We start from the raw sequence: 19,060 nt of genomic DNA on the forward strand, positions 1-19,060 counted from the left end.
GCCCCGAGCAGCTGGGGGCCCCCGGCGTGGGGCACTGCGGCTGCTGCCCGCCACGCGCGGGGGGCCTCGATGGACCGCCACCTCCACCAAGCTGCAACGACACCGACGCCGCGGGGAGGCACCGTGGGCGCCTGGCCGCGATGCCACCGGCACCCCGTGGCTCCCGGCCAGGGCGGCTTCCCCGGCAGCACCCCAGGGCCATGCGAGCCCCACGCACCCCCAGCTGTTGGCGCCCGCAGGGCCTCCGGACGCCTCCTTGGCCCGCGGGGCAGCAGCGCGGCTGCCAGCACCTACCTCCCGACAGGAACGCCAGGTCCTGCTGCTGCAGCCACGTGGTCGGCACTGTGTCCAGGAGGAGGCCTGGCATGAGGATGCCACTGTCAGGACAGGGCCACAGCCATCGCCATGGCCCCAACCCCACCTCGACCTCGACCTCCACCTCGACCCGATCCGGGGACGTGGCCGTGAGCAGTGCCAGAACCCAGCGCTGCCTCTCACCCAGGACGTGGACGGCTGCCGCCTGCGGCGCCACGCAGCTCCCCATGCAGCAGCTCCGGGCTGTGCTCCAGAGCCTCTCCAGCAGCACGGGGCAGTCTTGGGCCTGGGGCAACACAGGGGCGCAGGAGCTCGTCGCTGGCTCCAAGCACCCCTCTGTCCCCCCTCCATCCTCCCTCCACCCACGGCCCAGGCCCACGTGGCCCCCCGGCGCGGGAGACACAGGGCGGGCGGCCGGCGCAGGGACACGGCCCCAGCGCAGTGCTCGCTCACCAGGTGCCTGCAGATCTCATCCTGCAGCTCGGCCGCGCTCAGCCCGATGCTTGCGGCGATGCGCTGCCGCACCCTCTTCGACCCCAGAAACGGGGCACACAGGTGCAGGGAGACCTTGCACGCCTGCAAAAGAGCACCGGGCCTGGTCACGGGGATGCTGCGCGCCTGCCCCAGAGCTGAGCGAGGAACCTTGCCGTCGCGGCAGCACCAGCCAAGGCCTGCGGACACATCAGCAACACGCGCCGGCCAGAGCAGCCCAAGGGCTCTTACGTTGCAGATGGCCGGGGCCGGGTCCCCGAGGTGCAGCACCAGGCTGGGAAATGCCGCCTCCACCTCTCTGCTGAAAAATGACCTCCTCCGAGAGGCGGAGGAGGCCAGGGCGCCATAGAGGACGAAGGCCGAGCGGCGCAGCACCTCTTCCTCCTGCAATGAGAAAGGCCGTTGGGCAGAGGCTGCGAGCGAGGGCGCCGCGCACGAGCCACTTGGCCCCAGCGGGGTGCTGCCCGCGGGGGACGGCAGCCCCGCGACGACTCCCACCTGCCAACAGGAGAACGAGCAACTCCACTCACCGCCCCCCAGAACGCCCGGCTGGCCCTGGAGATCTCTTCAAAGGCAGAGCCCACGGCCCTCGCCTCCAGCAGCCCCAGCACCTTCGCCAGCACCAGCAGGCTCTCGGCAGCCACCTCTGTGCTGGCCGCGTCCTCCAGGCCTCTGAGCAGCACCGACACCACGGCCGCCCCGTGCCTCCGCAGCTGCAGAGCGACAGGCGCATGAACTGCTCACTGCTCCCACCTCTCACCGCTGCTCTCCGCCGCGGCGCCAAGGACGGCACTTGCCAGAGCAAGCCCGGAGCAGACCCCAGCCCCAGGAGCCCCAGCCGGCACCCCTTGTCCCCTTTGCCACCCTGATGATGCCAGAGCGAGGAGCGCGGCCTCAGCACGGCCCCACGCCTGCCTCTGCTCCTCTCTCCGGGCTCCTCAAGCCCCCCGGGCAGCTCTCCACTCCGGGCTGCGCTCAGAGCCCAGGAAAGGCCGCCTCACCTTCGCGGGTGCTCCGCTGGCCGCGTTGCCCAGACCTCTCACGGCCATCTGCCGCACGGTGCTGATGGGGTCGCGCGCTCTCTCCCCCAAGGCCTCTAGGAGCGGCTTCAGCAGCTTCCTCTCCTCCACTAGCTTGTCCTTCATCAGCTGCAATCAAGTCACGTGGCCGCTAGCATCGGCCGCGATTCGCCCCGGGCGAGACGCAGGAACCCCTCCGAGCCCCCCCTGCTCTGCTGCTGCCTTACCTCGGCAAAGAAAGCTGTGGCTGTGAGCCGCAGGTTGGCGGAGGGCGAATCCAGCCAGGGGAAGAGGCTCTGCAGCAGGCGCTGTGGGACGAGCTCTGCGCGGAGCAGCACGCTGCGCACAGAGCACAAGCAGGCTCGTGACACGCAGTCACGCGGGACGGCCGCAGGCCGCGACTCCCACCTTCTCCCGCTCCCACGCAGACACCGCTCTGCACCTCAGCAGAGCTCCCAAGTGCGCAGGAAGCTCCCAGCAGCCCTTTCCCCGGGCGCATCCCGGGCTCTCAACTCGCCAGGAGACACACGCCGGTGCTGTGAGCCCGGGGCTCTGCCAGGGACGCCCACGCTCCCTGCTCCCGGAGCAGCCGCAGCCACCGATTGTCCAGGCACCTCGCCAGCACCAGCTCCAATGCCGCCACAAAAAGGCTGGTGAAAAAACCCAAAGAAAGCTCCAGGCACAGCAGTTTGGGGGAAGATTTCTCTTCAGCAGAGCCCCGCAACGGCCCCCGGCCGCAACACAGAGTTTATGGGCAGGAACGACCGTGCTGCGGCCAAATCCCCAGGCGCGCTGCCCTGCAGCGACCAGTCCCACCACCTCACGGAGGCAGCCCAGTGCCAGCGGGACAATTGGGTGCTCCTGTAAGGCCATGGACTGCACGACCAAAGACCTGGGGCACAGGCCAGCCCTGCCCCTGCCCCTACTCCTGCCACTGCCGCTCCTCACCTGCCCGGCATGTCAGCGCTCTCCAGGTCCCCAACGGACGGTGCCAGCTCCTCCCCCAGCGTCTCGCTGACCTGCCTCAGAAGGCCGGGAAGCAGGGAGGGAAGCAGGCGCTGGACCAGTGTCTTCCTCTGCAGCACTGACACCACCTCGCAGAGGGCGTGGGTGATCTGCAGAGAAATCCAACCAAGAGCCACCTGGTAAAACAAGGGCTTTTCCCACCAGCCACGGCCCCTGCCAGCCAGGGAGCTTTCACTGTCTCCAATTCTCACTGCAGCGACAGCCTTGTGGCCCAGCAGCAGCAAACTGTCCCGGCTCCCCACACTGCTAACGCTGTCGCCACCCTGGCACAGCACCCCGTGAGGCTCCACGGGCACTCGCAAAGGGCACAAAACTCCCTTGTGCAGAAGCACGAGCTGGAAAGCAGATGTGGAGTGGCACTAATGCCTGGGCCGCTGACCGTACCGTGTGAGGCTCCAGGGCAGCCTGGCTGCTGCCCAGCTCCCGAGTGCAGCACTCGCTCCTGTGGCTGCTCTTTCCCGCTGCCCTTAACTTTTCAGTTAAGCACACCAGGATTTGGCACCCCAGGACGCTTCTCCCCAGGCTCCTCCACACCTCCACCATGTCGCTGCAAGGGAACAGATGCTTGCCCGTAAGCCCGCATCCCCGGGTACCTGCGGCACCCTCACGAGAGGCCAAACGCTCCCCTCGTCTGCATCGGGGATGGCGATGCCCAGGTCCGGACAGGGAAACGAGCCCGTGATCCTGCAGCGCTCGCCTTTCCCGGGGAAAAACCACCTGCTTCCGACTGGGACCCCCCACGCAGGCACACCCCACGGCTGGGTCTGGCAGCAGAGGGAAGGGCGAGTGCACAGACCTGTCTGTGGGCAGGCACGCCTGGAGGAGGCTGTCGAGCACCGGCTGTGGGTGAGAGTGGGCCAGGAGGAACACGGCCCGCAGCACAAAGCACCTGCGAGCGCTCTGCCGGGTGCTCCGCAGGCAGGTGTAAAGGAGGTGCATGAGTTTGGGCACCTGAAAGGAGGAAGGCGACAAAGAATGGCTCGGCACGTCCTTTCCCCGTCCGTCTTCGGGGCCAACAGCCAACAACAGAGAGCAGCCAAAGGTGAATGCAAAAAATGCCTCTCACCTCCTCCTGGAATATTTGCTCTCCGCAATCCCCCAGGAAGGTGAGCGTCCACCGCTCAGCGGCCCACGCGCACACGGGCCTGGTGCACAGCAGGCTCTCCACAATGCTGCTCATGAAGCCTGAGGCCTGGCCTCGGGGGAAATATTTGCAAACGAGCTGGGGAGAAATCAGAAACACAAGCGACCACCTCACAGGCTGCTCAGATGCAAAACTCACGTCCTGACAGCAGCACCCACACACACACACACATACATATCGTGGCCCCCGCTCTGCACTCCAGGGGCCAGTTACCTTCGCGATGTTGGTGGAGGTGGCCAGCAGAGACTCAGAGGTGACGGCACTGAGCCTCTCACGCAGGCGCCCGATCTCGTTGGTCCAGGGCGCCACGTCTGTGTTCTCGGCTGCAGCCAGGAGAAAGAGGAGTCATGTTCGCGGGGAACCAACCTCCGGCCACGCGGGTGGATAAGGGAGGACCCAAGGGAGGGTGGCGAAGGCCACGTCAAGCCAGGGCCCCCCAACGTAGCGCAGTGGGTTTGCCAGCCAGGCGAGGGTCCGGCCGCAGACAGGGACGGTCCCTGGCACTGGGGACACCGTCCTGCCCTCAGCAGCGGGGACAGCTCTGCCCACTCTCCTCACCTCCTGTTCGGAGCAGGTGGCTGAGGCAGGTCACTGCCCACCAGCGGGACGCGGCCGACGTGTCGCACGTCAGAGGCCCCAGCAGTCCTGCCAGGGAGCCGAACCACTCGCAGGCACGGCCTCGCTGTGGGAGCAAGAGGCAGGCAAAAAGGTCACCGGTAGCCCCGTGGCCGCTCTCCTTCTCCCGGCCTCACTGCCCCCAAGCCGCAGCTGACCTGGGGGCAAACGAGGGGCTGCCCTGCAGCCCCCAGGAGGCCCAAAACCCAGCGCCTGCCCACACAGAGCTCCCTGTGCATGGGGTCCCCGCTCACCCTGTGCTCGCATCTCTCTTCATAAGAGCCCAGCACCTGCACGCACACCTGCAGGGCCCTCTCCCGCTCGCATGCGTGGGCTGAGGTGAGCCAGCGCCGCAGGACCTGGCACAGGCAGACCTGTCTCACCACGGGCATCCTTCTGCTCGACACCCCTCGCTGGCCCCCTCCCTTCCCGACCCTGCTACCTCCGCGGCCCCGGTCTCTCCGGGCGACCCGGCCAGTGGCGAGGAGCCCTTCCCCGTGGGGACCTCCCCACTCCGGGCTCCTGCCGTGGGCAGCATTGAGTTGTGCAGCACCCCTCGCTCACAGCTGCGGCTGGGGAGAAGCTCTGGCTCATCTAGGGGCTCTGCAGGACACTGCAAGCTGCCTGCAAGGAAGCTGCGGCCGATGGCAAAAGCCTGGATACAAACTTTGGGCAAGGGGGCCTGGAACTAGGACCATTCCACTCTCCGCCAATGTGGGCGTTGCACCTAGTTACAGGGAAGCTCCCCTACTCAGACCAGCCCCACGGGCATGATCCCCACGGCTCTGCCCCGCTCCGGCAGCGGCAACACTTTCCCTGCCACGCCGAGGACACTCACCTGCACCATGTCCTCGAAGCGGATGGGGGCCAGCTCTGCCCAGAGAAGGGCTCCCATGAGCTGGCCCAGCGCTCGCAGGGACGGCGCCTGCACACCCTGACACCAGAAAGGGGGACTGAGGCCGGGCACCCTGCGGAGACGCCAGCGCAGCCAGCGGCTGCCGGAGCATGGGGTGCCCGGACCTGGGCCCCCACCGAGGGGCAGCTGAGAAGGGCCAGCGCCTACCGGTGGGCATGAAGCAGCCACCGCCGTCTGCCCTCTCCTGTCCATCTGCTCCGGGCGACGAAGGCACACGATGCCCTGGCAGCACTGAGCCAGGAGGTGGCAGTTTTCCTCCCTGCTCAGACGGGGCTTCAGCTTGCTGCCAGCAGAAAAAAGGCACAGAAGACAGAGAGGCCGCTTACTAGCACTCTCCAGGCCGAGTCAGAGGACAACTGCCCTTGGCCCCATCGACAGCCCCAAATCCAGCACCCGCAGCCCCAGCCAGACCAGCCAGCTGCGCTGGGACATGCAGTGACTCCCACAGCCCCAGGGACAGACCCTACCTCAACTGCTGCATGGCCACGAGGGCCCGGGGGTGCACCGGGGACTCCTGGGGCTCTTCCTGAATCACCTCCTGCAAGTCACAGGCAGGCACACGCAAGGTGGGCAGCGGGCAGGGGTGCCGCAGAGCCTTCCCACCCACCCCGGCCAGGGGCTCTGCTGCCAGACCCTGCAGGCACCGGCTCCACCACCCCCATGGCTCCCATCAAGGCCCCGCAGGATGACGTGGCAGCTCCCTGGCGCCCAGACACACCACATTCCCCTGCCACGGCCCCAAGCAGCAGCACCCACGCGCCCCGCCGGCTGGGGATGCGGCTCAGGGCACTCGGGAGCTCGCGCACTGCCCCAGGAGACCATCGGGCTCTGCACAAACCTGCCCCACGGCAGAGCCCAGAGCTCCCCTGCGCAACGTCCCCGGCTCTGGGCACTCACCAGCAGGGTCTGCAGCAGCTCCCGCTTGCAGCAGAGCTCAAACCTGGGGCCGGCGCCTGCAGCCTGGATGGCAAGGCTGATCTCGGTGACGCTCTGCACCAGGGAGAGCTTCAGCTGCGCATCCTGATCCCAGGGGAGAAAAACACACTTGGAGCTCTTCCAAGGCCCCAGGGCTGAAAGAGCAGCTGGGCTGGGGGGGATCCGCCTCCAAGCACAGCACAGGGACAACACTGTGCCCTCCGGGAGCCCCGCGGAACCCAGCTCAGCACCTGCGCCCCGCCAAGGAAACCTCTCTCCCCTCCTGGGAAGGAGCCTCCCACGGGGAGGGGAGCAGCTGCCCAGCTGCCAGCTGGAAAGACCCCGCAGACCCTGGCCCACGGCAGCAGGGCGAGCAGCACTGGTGCTGGCTGTGACGGGAGAGGTGCGCGTGGCAAGGCCCAGGAGAGGCCGGAGCTGGCGGCACCCGGCCGGCTCTGCCTCGCACCCCGAGCACCCACCTGGCAGCCCTCTCGGTAGAGCTGCAGGACATTCGCCACCACGTCTCTCTCGACACGGGCGAGCAGCTGCTCCCTGGGGGCGCGCAGCGCCATCCGGCCGTACATCACCAGCAGCGCAGCGCGAGTAGCGCGGGTCCTTCTTGCCTTGCTCTGCCGGGGGGTCGACGGAGAAGCACCGAGACGTCAGCCCGTGGCCCTGCTGTGCCTGGGACCCCGCGCGCTCCCGAGGCGGGAGCTGCCCCGCACCCGACCGGCGGCTCAGCTCCCCACGCACCTCCCGGCAGCTCCCCGCAACAACACCGCGGGCCCTTTACCTTCTTGCGTTTCAAAGTCCCCGTGAACTCCTTCACCAAGGACAAGGCCAGCTGGAAGTGGCTCTCGGCACAGCGGGACACAACTGAAACCATGCCCTGCAGCACAGCAGAAACGGGCAGTCGCTCCAGCCCCAACGCCCAGCCCTGGCTGGCTCCGCTTTCCCCAGGGAAACGGCCGCAAACAGAACAGCAGCAAGGGCTGCAGCAGGGCACGCAGAGCCCCTCTGTCCCAGGGACATGCAGGGGACACGCGGGAAAGCAGGGCGACACGAGGAAACCTCACCTGCGCCTGCCACAGCTCCAGGAAGTTGGCTGCTTTCAGGTGCTCCAAGGTCTGCTCCTGCACGTGGTGGAGACACCCACAAGCTGCCAGGGCCGTGCCGAGAGCCTTGTACAGGAACCGCTGCAAGAGAAGAGGCCGAGCCCCGCCTGTGGTGACAGCCCGGCCTGGCCAGAGAGGGCCAGGCCACACTGGCCACACTGTGCCAGGACCTGCCGAGGCGCCTGCGGCACCGGCCCCACAGCAGCCGGCGGCCAGCCCGGCCCCGCCGCCAGCTCAGCACAGAGGGGAGTGCGAGCCCCTTCATGGGGAAAGAGAGCAGGCAGCAGGGAAACCAGCCCGCGCGGCAGAGCACCACCGCCAGCCCTCACCCTGGCCTGAGTGTCCCCGGGCTCTGCCGCCGCAGCCCTCGGGGCGCGCGAGCCACAGCCACGCCACGCAGGGAACAAACCTTCTCCCAGGACAGGCGGGGAGAGCTGCCCAGCTGCCGGCTCAGCTCCTGGCTCAGGCCCACGGTCCAGGCCTCGCTCGCAATGAGCTCCAGAGAGGTTTGCAGGAACTAGGGCAGAGTGGGAGATGAAGCAAATGCCCCCCTGCCCTTGGCCGGGGCCTTTTGCTCATCCAAGGGGCCCTGGAGACTGCCGGGCAGAGCTCCCCCTCGCAACAGCCTGTCTCCTCACCCGCCCCTCTTGCAACCTGCCTCTCGCTCTTCCCCTAATGCGCCACTCGAGGCCCCTGGGCTTGGTACACGCCAGAAGCAGGCGGTGCCACGGCATGGGGCCACGCTGGAGGCCTCTGCCCCAGCCTTCGGCTGCATTTGTGCTCAGCTGTGCCCCACGTGCCGAGAGCAGCTCCTCTGAGCGGGCAGCACCCACGGCTGGGGCAGGCACCGGGGGCTCGGGACGTGCCCGCACCGCTCGGTGCCCAAACAGGGAGCCCCCAGGTTCCTCCCACCACTTTTCCTGCCCCCCGTTTGCCCTATCCAGCAAGGGCCCCCACAGGGACGCTGTACCTTCAGCAGAAGGCTCTCCCACTCGGCCACGTCCAGGGAGCTCGCTGTTGTTCCTGCAAAGCCCGAGGAAGCAAAGCCCTCGCTGTTATCCCAGCGAGCACCACGGCAGAGCCCGGGTGTCTCCTTTGCAGTCTGATGCCCCAAAGCCTCAGGCCACCAGGCTGACAAGCGCCCGCAAACCCGGCACCGTTCCCTGCTGCCAGGCTGGGGAGCTGAGGGCATTTTGCTGCCCCCTCCACCCCCAGCCTCTCCCTCCCGCCAGCACTTTACCTGCCAGGTGCTGCAGCAGCAGGGGGATGTCTGCGGCCCACTTCGCCCCCACGGCTCCGTGGATCGTGCCGGGGAGCGCCTGCAGCAGCTGCAGGGCCGCGGCTCCACGGCCACCGCCCACGTGTGGAGCCACTGCCGCCACCACCTAGGCCAGGGCAGGAGAGAGATGGGCTCGCTCCTGCCCCAGGAGCTGTGGCTACCCTGCAGGCAGGCAGGTCAGCACTGCCCCGGCTTGCAGCAGGCAGCCAATGGCTTTGCCCAGGGACTGCCGTGCCACAGGAGGAGCAGGAGCCCCTGACAGGCACCCTGCGACATGCTCCTGCCTCCTCCCGGGGCACCCGGCACCGGCCTCAGCACCGTCTCTCCTGCCCTCTGCCCTTGCCCCAGCCACAAAAGTTCTTTCCCCGGGGCCCCGCTACTCACCAGCAGGCGAGCCAGCAGGGCCTGGGGAGCTGGCAGAGCGGCTGTGGGCAGAAAGAAAGGCTGCGTGAGACGCCCAGCCCCACCGGGCCCTGCCCGCCCCATGTCCCACGCCCTCACGCGGGGCTGAAGGGGACCCCGGCCGCGCCGCCTCCGCACAGTCCCTGCCGGGCTCCCGCACTGAACAGCCGCCGCTGAAGGCAGCCCCAGCACGGCAGGAACCAGCCCCTGGGCCCCGGCAAGAGCTGGGCGCAGCAGCGCCAGGTGGCTCTGGCCCTGCCCCTGCCCCTGCGCGGGGCTGGCAGGGGATGCAGGCACACGCGCTGCCCTGCGCCCACCCAGCCTGGCACAGCGCGCCATGACTTTCTGCTCCCCACCTGGCTCCTCAGACTCCAGGGCCTCAGGCGCCACCTCCTCTTGCTCCTGCTCTGCCCTGTCCCGTCTCTCGGCCAGGCTGCGCAGGCAGCGGCAGAGCGGGACCAACATGCCCGTGTACTTGGCTGGCACCACGTACCACAGCAGCTTCGGCCACAGGAGCTGCAGGCAAGAACCAGGCCATTTGGCATACTGGCGTTTCCACCCCTCCGGTCCAGTTCCCCCATCGCTGCCGCATCTCCGGCACCGGCCCAGCCCCTCGGCCTCGCTCCTTCCCTAACTCAGCAGCTCCGGTCTCGCCCTGCCTTCCTCCTCCACCTTCTCTCCCTCTCGCCCGCTGTCCTTCGCACCCCTTTCCCCCTCCCAGCACCAGCAAGTCCGGCCCCGCAGAGCTCGCCCCAGCTCTTCTCAGCTGCGCTGGTGGCTAAGGTGGGGGGTCCCAGCGCACAGGTGGAGGACGACTCACTTTGGCCACCGCTCCGGCAGAGACATCCAGCGTGCCCAGCACGTGGGCGCACAGGCTCTGAACAGCCCTTTCTTCCCGCGCTTCCACCATGCTAAGGTTTCCCATTGCCTGCAAGACAGACGCGGGAAACACCCGTCACTGCCCCATCCCAGACCTCGCGATGCATGCGACAGGGAGGCTGCTCCCTCCGGGGCACTGTGGCCGGCGGCCCTGCTGTGCCGGGCTCCCCGCTGCCAGGGACACCCACGGCAACACGGCACGGCCAGGGCATGGGAGGCAGCCCCGGTGCCGCACTCTGCCCTTACCCGTCTGCCCGAGGCCCGGCTGAACTCGCTGAAGAGGTGCCCCACCACGTCCCACGCCAAGCAGCCCAGGGCATTGGAGCGCAGCAGCTCCCCAATGAAATGCAGCACTGCCCTCCTCACCTGCAGTCACGGGAGGCTGCAGTCACGACCCGGCCCAAAGCCCAGCGGAGCTGCCTTCGCCGTGCTGCAGCCCTTCTGGCTGGGCCGCGCAGCAGCAGCCCTCACTCCCTGGCCGCCAGCGGCCTCCAGCCCCGGGCCCTGCCTTGGCCTGTGGCTATGGCCTCGCCAGGCTCTGCCCGGGAAAAGGGCTGCTGTGCCCCGGTGGCAGCACCAGCCCTGCCCAAACCAGCTCACCTGGGCCGCGGGGTCATGGCACACGGACTGCACCAGCTTCGCAAACAGGGTCAGCTTATCCCTCGTGTCCGGGGCTGCAGGAGACAAGGAGAGGTGGGTGCTGAGGCCGAGCCCCCGTTCCTGCAGGGATTCGTCACAGCTCCCCGGCTTTCCATACACAAGCGGGACAGAAAAGCAGGGCCAGACTGCGCGTCAGAAGAAGCAGCAGCATCCCGGGGGACGCCATTTCTCCGGCCTGCCTTACTGACCGTCAGAGCGGACCAGAGCTTGCAGCACTGCCACGGCTGCCACGCGATCGGCCTTGCTCCCGTTCCTCAGCTTGTAGTAGAGGAACTCGATGGTCTCCTCCGGGCAAATTCGGGCTGTGGGGAAGAAATCACGCTTGGCATCAGTGAGCAGTGTCTTCCCACTCGGGCAGGTTCGCAAGAGAGCTGCTGGGACACGGCGGTGCGGCACCAGCTCGCCTCTGCTTACCCTGCAGCACCATGCAGCGGCACAGCTCTGCTCTGTGCTCTGGGCTGGGCGGCTCCATCTCATCGCAGAGCTGTGGGAACAAGGCACGTTTCAGAGAAAGCCGGATCGGCGGGGAGAGGGACAGAAAAGCAACCGCACTGTCAGCGCTCGTCTCGCGGGTGGCTCTGGGCACAGAGCCACAACCAGAGCCCCGAGCCCCAGGCACACGCAGAGCTGTGCAGCAGCCAAGGCTGCCCAGGAGCCCCAGGCCAGCGACGCGGCACCAGGCCTTACCTGCTGGTGCACAGCAGTGGCGATGGCCAGATGCCTGGCCCGGGGCACGCGGGTCTGAATGTCTGCCACAGCCCCCAGGAAATAGCCGAGACTCTGCAAGGGAGTGTGGGAGGGAGGGAGAGGGCGGCTGTCACTGCGAGCCACCCAGAAAGCGAGAAAGCAGCATCGCTGGGAGATGCCGCGGCTGGAACCCACTTGCAGGGAAACCCCAGCCCCGCACGGGGCTTCTGGCTCATCCTTCCCGCAGAGCAGCACCGCGAGGTCTCTCTCCTCCACGCAGCCCTGCCAGGATGGCCTTTCCTGGCACACTGCCCCCCCTTGCACCTCTCCCCGTCACAGGGGCTGGACGCGGCCCTGGGCGTGAGGGCAGAGCTCCTCACACACTCCCAGCCCCGGGAGGCGGCGCAGCCTCCCCTCCCAAGCCACTCGCCCCAGCCACTCACCACTCCCTCCTGGCCCTCCCGCCATGCTGGTTTCTTCCAGCATGAGCCCAGAAAGCCCCGGGCCCCCATTTCCTTGTTCCTGCTCCAAGGGACCTGGCTCCTTCCAGCACCCCACAGCTCCCCGACACCTCGTGGCACCCCCATGGCCCCTGGCCGTGCCATGTCCCGCACAATGCCTCACCACGGTCACCCCAGAGGGGTCCCAGACTTCCCGATACTGGTGCAGCAGCCAGAGGAGATGCTCCCAGGCGTGCTCACGGTGCTCCTCCACGTGCAGGAGGACACCCATCATGGCACCCATCGCCCTGAGCACAGCCTGCTTGACCTGCCGAGGGACGGTGACACGCCGTGTCAAGGGCTGAGGGTCTCTCCAGCGCTCGCCTCCCCCAGACACCAGCCTGCCCTTCCCGCACGGGGGCTTCCCCTTCCCTGTCGCCCCTGGTGAGAAGGGCTCGCTGGCCAGCACAGAGAGCATTTCCTCCCGGCACCCCCAGCCTCCCCCGTCGAAAGGCCCTGGCATTCGGCCGCTTCCCAGAAGGCAGCCCCCAGTCCCCGGACTCCCGGCTCGGGGCGCTTTTGCGACCAGCCTGCTCCCTTTGGCCCCTCACACAGTGCCGTGGACAACCCCACCAGCCCCCGCGGACATCCCCACTGCTGCCCACGGCTGTGAGAGCAGCAACACTCGCCTCTTCCTCCTCGCAGCACCGCCGCTTTCTGCTCACGTAGCAGAAGAGCGGGTAAACGTGGGCACAGAGCTGGGCAGGCCCCAGGCGAGGGAAGGCACCTTTCTCCCCCTCGCGGAAGTACATGCTTATGCCGCTGCACCACTGCTCCAGAACTGCAGCACAAGAAGGGAAACAGGATCGCACCAAAGTCTCTGACTGGTGAAGACCTTGCACTGGCCTGCGGGCCTGCTTTAAGCCCAGGCCAGGCTCGCCAGGGCACAGGTTGCAAGGAGATCTGCCTTCAGGGACGCGTTGTGCCATGGTCTGAGACACCTGGATGGCAACGCTGCCTTGTTTCTCCCCTCTTCCGCCCCAGCACCACACCTTCTCCTCCGCACAGCCTCGCTCCCCTCCACCACTGCCCGCTGCAGCCCCGGCCTCCCCCTTCCCAAACGTCTGCCCCTCAGCACACGCTTGGAGGTTTTGGCTGTTCTTTCCCATGCTCTCCCTTCAAGCCCACCAACACAAAGCCAGGCTGCCCTCAGGGAAAGGGAGGAGAAGGGAGGGGGACAAAACTGGGCAGAGCTCGGCCAAAGGTAGCTAAAACTGGGAGGCAAGTGCGGGAGCAGAGACCAGGCAGGGACCCAAGAGCTCCTCAGGGCACCTGCACCCAGCACCATCCCGGCCAGCCCACGGACCCCACCCCCGGCGGCACCCGCTGCTCCCGCACGTTGAGGGCACTTGGCGGCTGCTGAGGCTGGAGCTCGCCGCAGGCTCAGCCCTGCCGTGCCGGCCCCGAGACCCCGGCGAGGCACCCAGGGCCACCCCGATCCCTCCCCCTCCCCCTCCCCCTCCCCCTCCCCCTTCTCCTTCCCCTTCCTGTGGCCCAACCATGGACCCAAAACTCACCGCCGCAGCGTGTACGCAGCATCCGGCCGCTCCCCACCTCGCTCAGCACGCCGCGCAGGGCTGACAGTGTCGTTGCCGCAAAGGGCACGCACTGCAGGACTGCAGAGAGGGCAGGGGTGGGCGACCCTGTCAGCCAGAGCCGCCTTGGCCCGCGGGCTCCATCCCCCGGCAGCGCTGCCGCACCAAAAGCAGCTAACTGAAAGCCCCTGTTTCCCCCGTGCCACCTCCATCCCTATCCCACCCGCGTCCATGCTGGGAGCAACCAGAAGATCCTCCCTGCTCGCCCCAAGGCACCCCCGGGCTGCAGGGGGTCATCTGGCAACAGCAGAGCAACGGCCCCATTGCTCAAAGGGGCCTTTCTGGGGGACATGCTGGGCACGGAGGGGACTGGCTGCCCCAGCTGCCCTTTTGCAAAGCTCTCTGCCCTGAGGGCATTGAGCCCAGGCAGATGGAGCAGGCGTTTATGAGAGACTCATCTTCCCTTAAAGAAAAACACAAAAAAGAACAACAAAACTAACTGCTTGCTGGCTCACACAAGCTGAGTCCAGGAGGCCTGACACAAATGGGAGAAGGCAGCAAGCCTGAGCTCTTCCCAAGCTTGTTCAGGAGCAGAAAGGGAAGATGGTCCTTTAGGAAACCCCTTTCCTTTCGTAGGCGCTTTGCAAACCCTCATTCATAAGGCTGTCTGGTGAGGGGAATTGCCTGCAAAGCCTGGGAAGCAGAGGGAAAAGCAATGCTGCATGACAGGCACTGTCTGACTGTCTGAGTCCAATGGGGACTCAGGGGGACAAAGCCTTTGTGTGGGACCTTTCACAGTAGGAAAGACAGGGGAAAAAGACTCAAGTGTCTTTGACAAGGAGGATTTTCCAAGTCCTATATGGGACAGTTATAGTATATAGTATATATAGAGAGGCAGCGCTGGATTCTGGCGCTGCTCGCAGCCGCGTCCCTGGGTCTGGTCGGGGTCGGGGTCAAGGTGGGGTCGGAGCCATGGCCATGCCCTGACGGTGGCATCCTCATGCCAGGCCTCCTCCTGGACACAGCGCCGACCGCGTGGCTGCAGCAGCAGGACCTGGCGTTCCTGTCGGGAGGTAGGTGCTGGTGGCTGCACTGCTGCCCCATGGGCCAAGGCGGTGTCCGGAGGCCCCGCGGATGCCAACAGCTGGGGGTGCGTGGGGCTCGCACGGCCCCGGGGTGCTGCTGGGGAAGCCGCCCTGGCCAGGAGCCATGGGGCGCTGGTGGTATCACGGCCAGGTGCCCACGGTGCCTCTCCGCGGCATCGGTGTCGTTGCAGCTTGGTGGAGGTGGCGATCCATCGAGGCCCCCCGCGTGTGGCGGGCAGCAGCCGCAGTGCCCCACGCCGGGGGCCCCCAGCTGCTCGGGGCAGGAGATCAATAAAGCTGCGTCCTCGCAGGGAAAGTGCCAGCCGTGTGGGGCTCTGTGGGGGGTCTTGCGCCGGCCCCGGCCCTGCCACCCCCCAGATGTGGCCTTGGTGCAGTGTGGCGCTGCCTGGGGACACAGGGGAGTGGAGAGAGCGGGGTGAGGGGGGCCTGGGGGTGACGGGGGCAGTGGGAGCAGCCTGGGGCACTGGGAGCTCTGGGATGAGTAGGGCCTATGGGGTGGGACTGGGGATGAGAGGGGCCCCAGGGGGAGTAGAGGGACCGAGGGGCAAGTGGGGACAGTGGGGCCACTTGGGACACTGAGGGGCACTGGGAGGTGCCTGGGGGCATATGGGACACTGGGGGGCCTGGGGATACTGGGAGGTGCTTGGGGGCGATGGGGGCAGGGGGAGCAGCCTGGGGCCCTGGGGGCACTGGGAGGTGCTTGGGGATACTGCGGACACTGGGGGATACCAGGAGGTGCCTGGGGAAATGAGGGGGCACCCAGAGTTGTCCGGGGAGACCAGGGGGAACTGGAGTGAGAGGGCTGATGGGGTGGGACTAGGACTAGGGCTGGGAGGGGCCCCAGGGGGAGCAGAGGGACCGAGGGGCAAGTGGGGGTGCGGGGAGCACTGGGGCTACTGGGGGGCACTGGGAGGTGCCTGGGGACTCCGGGGTCACTGGGGACACTGGGAGGCACTGAGAGGGGCCCCGAGGGGGCAGCGGGCAGGGCTGCTCCCCAGGGGCATGGCAGGACCGCGGGTGCGGGGGGGGCGCAGCGCTGGGGCCGGGCACGGGCAGCCCGGTCCCGCGGCGGGGGAGCGGGACTCACCGGTCGCCCCGCACTGCCGGCACGTCCCACCGGTCGCCCCGCACTGCCGGCAAGTCCCCTGCAGCGCGCGCGGCCTGGCCGAGGACGGCGGGCTCGTGACACAGGCCGCGGCGGGGCCGTTGCCAGGGCCGGGGCCGCTCTGAGGCCCGGAGTGCGGGGGCGGGGCCGGGCCGGGGCCGCTCTCGGGGGTGGGGGCGGAGCCGGGAGCTCGGGGGCGGGGCGGTGCCAGGGCGCATGCGCGGGCCGCCGCGTGCGAGAAGCTCAGTTTGGTCTGTCGCGGCTGCCGTCGTTCTGGCGCCTCCGTCCCACTTCCGTCGCCCCGCGTGGCGCTGGGGGCGGGGAGGGCGGCAGCCCCAGCTGAGGAGTGGGGGGGGCTCGGCCGCGGGGGAGGGGACGTGGGGGAGAGCCAGGGCTGGGGCTGCGAGCGGGCCGGGGCTGCCGGGCAAAAAGAGGCCACATCCTGCGGGTTTGGGGGCTGGAGGCTGTGTGTTCGAGCCAAGACCAGGTGCCCAAGCCCTGCGTCTCTGAGCTCAGAAGCAGGGCTGAAGCCCTGTGGTTTTGCATCAGCAGCAGAGGCTTAGCGCGCCATTTTTGCGGTTGGAAGCAGAGGCTAAAGCCTGCGTTTTGGGGGGCCAGAAACAGGGGCTTTCTGTTAGCTGCTTGTGTGGTTGCAAACTGTGAAGACTAAGGCCTGCGTTTTTGGGGCCTGAAATGGAGGCTTAGTTGGCTGGGTTTTATTCTCAAAGCAGAGACCAAGTGCTATGTTTTTGGGTCCAGAAAAGGCGACTAAGTCGTGCGTTTCTGGGACTTGGAAATGTAGGTGAGGCTGACTGTTTTGGGGTGCTACAACCAGAGGCAGAGTGCTGCATTTCTGGACCCACAAATGGAAGCTTAGTCCCTGTTTTCAAGCGCATTCCCCAGTTCTGGAGGCCTGCATTTGGGGGTCCAAAAGAGAGGCTAAGTCCTGTGTTTTGGGGGCCACAAATGGAGGTTCAATGTGCTGTTTCTGTGCCTGAAAATGGAGACCAAGTCCTGTGTTGTGGGGACTTGGAAACGGAGGTGAGTCTGGCCATTTCCAGCCCCAAAGTGGGGGATGAGGGGGCCCTTTTTGGGGTGGGGGGAGGCAGAGGGCTGGGGGGAAGGGGCAGGGTGTGTGGACCCTCCCTGAAAGGGGGGGGGGGGTGCAGGGATCTGCGAGTGCCCCAAGGGCAGGGAGGCTGGCATGCACCAGCCCAAACCTTGCATCTGAGAGTTTCTGGCACAAAAGCAGTTTTTTGGGGAGAAAAACACCAGTAGGCATCATTGGCCAAGTCCACTATTTATGCAACACTCATCCCCTCCTTTCAACCCTAATTAACCAGTTAGCTTATAGGTATTGAATCAAGACTGATCACTGAGTCAGTATCAATTCAACAGACCTAAGCAAACTGCTCAGTTAGTTCAATTAGCCAACAGTGATTCAACATATAGAAGCTGATCAGTTAGCATTTACACAATACTTTGAATGCTTACTATTACTTCAGTACCTATAAGGTAACTGGTTATTTAGTAACTAATTAGTCAACAGTGATTCCATACACATAAGGTCATTAGTCAACACTGATTCCATATACATCAGCTAAGGCTTCAGTACTGCTCCACTATTAAAGCAGTGATTGACTTATGATGCTGTCAGTACTTTCAATAATAACTAACCAGTTAGCTTATAGGTATTGAATCAGTATGAACTAACGAGTCAATATTGATGCCATGTACACGAGCTCATTGCTCGTCACCTTCCCAACACCCCCGCGCTGGTCACTCGCTGACCCCACACAGGGGCTCAGGGCTGCCCCAGCAGGACCCAGTGACCCCCCCTGTCCCAGGACAGCAGCTGCTTCCCAGCTGGGTCACTCTCACGGGGCCCTGCACCAGAGCAGCCCCAGGCTGCGGGGCCGGGCAGCAGCGACTCTGGGCTCTCGGCAGCGTCTCTGCCGCTCCATCTGGCTCGGTCAGTCCCGGCAGCCCTGGCTCCGCCGTTCCCTGGCTCCTGGGGTCCTGCAGGAGGGAAGAGGTGTCCCGTGAGCGCTCGCAGCCCTGTCTGGCTCCGCACCAGGCCCGGTCCAGGGCTCTCCCAGTGGAGGGGCCCCAGCCCAGCGCCGGTGCCAGCAGCCAAGGGGGAACTGGGGGCGGCCCCTGCCCGAGCCCCCCGGGGATCCCATCAGGAGGGGAGAGAGCCAGGCGGTCCCGGTGTGACCCTCCCTGCCTCGGTCTGCTCCGGCGACCCTCAGTATCTCCATTTCCCCTCCCCGCACACCCAGAGCCCCGTCCCGCCCCTGGTGCCCCCCTCCCCGCTGGTATCTGCTGCTTCTGCTGCTCTTGCTCTTCTGCTCCTGTTGCAGCCGCTACTGCCAGGGCCCGGCTCGCCCTGCCCCGCCCCGCCTCGCTGGTTCCGGTACTGCCCGGGTCCGCCCACGCGCCGTGGGGGCACTGCGGGGCCCGGGCGGTCTCTGGTCCAACACACCTCACCACCCAACAGGGTATGGCTGGAGGGGAAAGCTCCCGGGGCAGCGGCCACTCGCACAGGGCACATGGGAACATCACATTCGCTGTGTGTCACAGACTGCTTCTACCTATACGCAAAAGAGAAGGGGGACTCTTGAGAGTTCCCTGGGACACGCAATGCCTATTCCTAACAACCTACCAGAAATGGAGCCGTCTTATTGAATTAGTCTGTTACAGAAGGAATTAAAAACGTCTGTCTTCACTAAGGGCAAAGACTGGCTCTAGTTTTTGGTGACACTTCCTGTGTGCAGGAAAAAACACAGCTAAGAATTGCACAGTTAGGCTTCATTCCCATACATCACAGGGGAAAATTGCTCGCCTTTCCACTCCTGGTCCTGAGGTTAGAAATACAAATAACCTGCACCCCACGATGCGGGATTCAATGATGAACGCAATGCCCTTCAAAAGCTTGAGTACTCCAGTTCAACTGACAGAGATCTCTCTCTAACAGTGCACACTCAGTTGTGCGCGTTTTGCTAATGGCAAAATCTGCAGTCCAAATGATGTTGCCTGAGGAACCTGGACGCAGCTCACATCAGCAAGAAACACTCTTGACAGAGTGCCTGGTCAAGCACAAGAATGTTTTTTGTACAGTCACTGCTTACCTTCAGAGACCAGCAGAGGACAAGGCAGCACCTCACAGTGTTACAGCTCGTATGGCGACTCAGACAAGCGCATCTGGAAGTAGCCGCAGACATATTCGCACAAAGACTCTAGTACTTCAGGCCCTGAGTTCATGTTTATTGTGTGAGACTCATGCGGAGGAGGAAGAAAACCATCTTTATGCAATACTGACAATTCAGTTTGCCACATATGAGCAACAT

The 19,060-nt window shown here is 65.8% G+C and overlaps 1 protein-coding gene and 2 long non-coding RNA genes across 3 annotated transcripts; all 3 read right to left on the reverse strand.

Annotated features, from left to right (window-relative positions):
• Positions 1 to 329: 329 nt before the first annotated feature.
• Positions 330 to 828, reverse strand: LOC135328084 (uncharacterized). The gene is made up of 3 exons (XR_010388810.1): positions 769 to 828; positions 499 to 601; positions 330 to 360 (listed from the first exon to the last, which is right to left on the reverse strand). It is a non-coding gene; the product is annotated as an uncharacterized LOC135328084 (long non-coding RNA).
• Positions 829 to 2,344: 1,516 nt separating this feature from the next.
• On the reverse strand, positions 2,345 to 3,784 carry LOC135328083 (uncharacterized). The gene is made up of 3 exons (XR_010388809.1): positions 3,649 to 3,784; positions 2,775 to 2,941; positions 2,345 to 2,476 (listed from the first exon to the last, which is right to left on the reverse strand). It is a non-coding gene; the product is annotated as an uncharacterized LOC135328083 (long non-coding RNA).
• A 6,705-nt stretch (positions 3,785 to 10,489) lies between these two features.
• LOC135328189 (uncharacterized) lies at positions 10,490 to 12,280 on the reverse strand. Its single transcript, XM_064510710.1, has 5 exons — positions 12,089 to 12,280; positions 11,465 to 11,557; positions 11,192 to 11,261; positions 10,966 to 11,079; positions 10,490 to 10,791 (listed from the first exon to the last, which is right to left on the reverse strand). Exons 1-5 carry the CDS (start codon positions 12,206 to 12,208, stop codon positions 10,490 to 10,492), a joined length of 699 nt encoding a protein of 232 aa, XP_064366780.1. The 5' UTR covers positions 12,209 to 12,280.
• Positions 12,281 to 19,060: the final 6,780 nt, after the last annotated feature.

This window comes from Dromaius novaehollandiae, chromosome 4 (assembly GCF_036370855.1).
Source record: "Dromaius novaehollandiae isolate bDroNov1 chromosome 4, bDroNov1.hap1, whole genome shotgun sequence".
NCBI lineage: Eukaryota > Metazoa > Chordata > Aves > Casuariiformes > Dromaiidae > Dromaius > Dromaius novaehollandiae.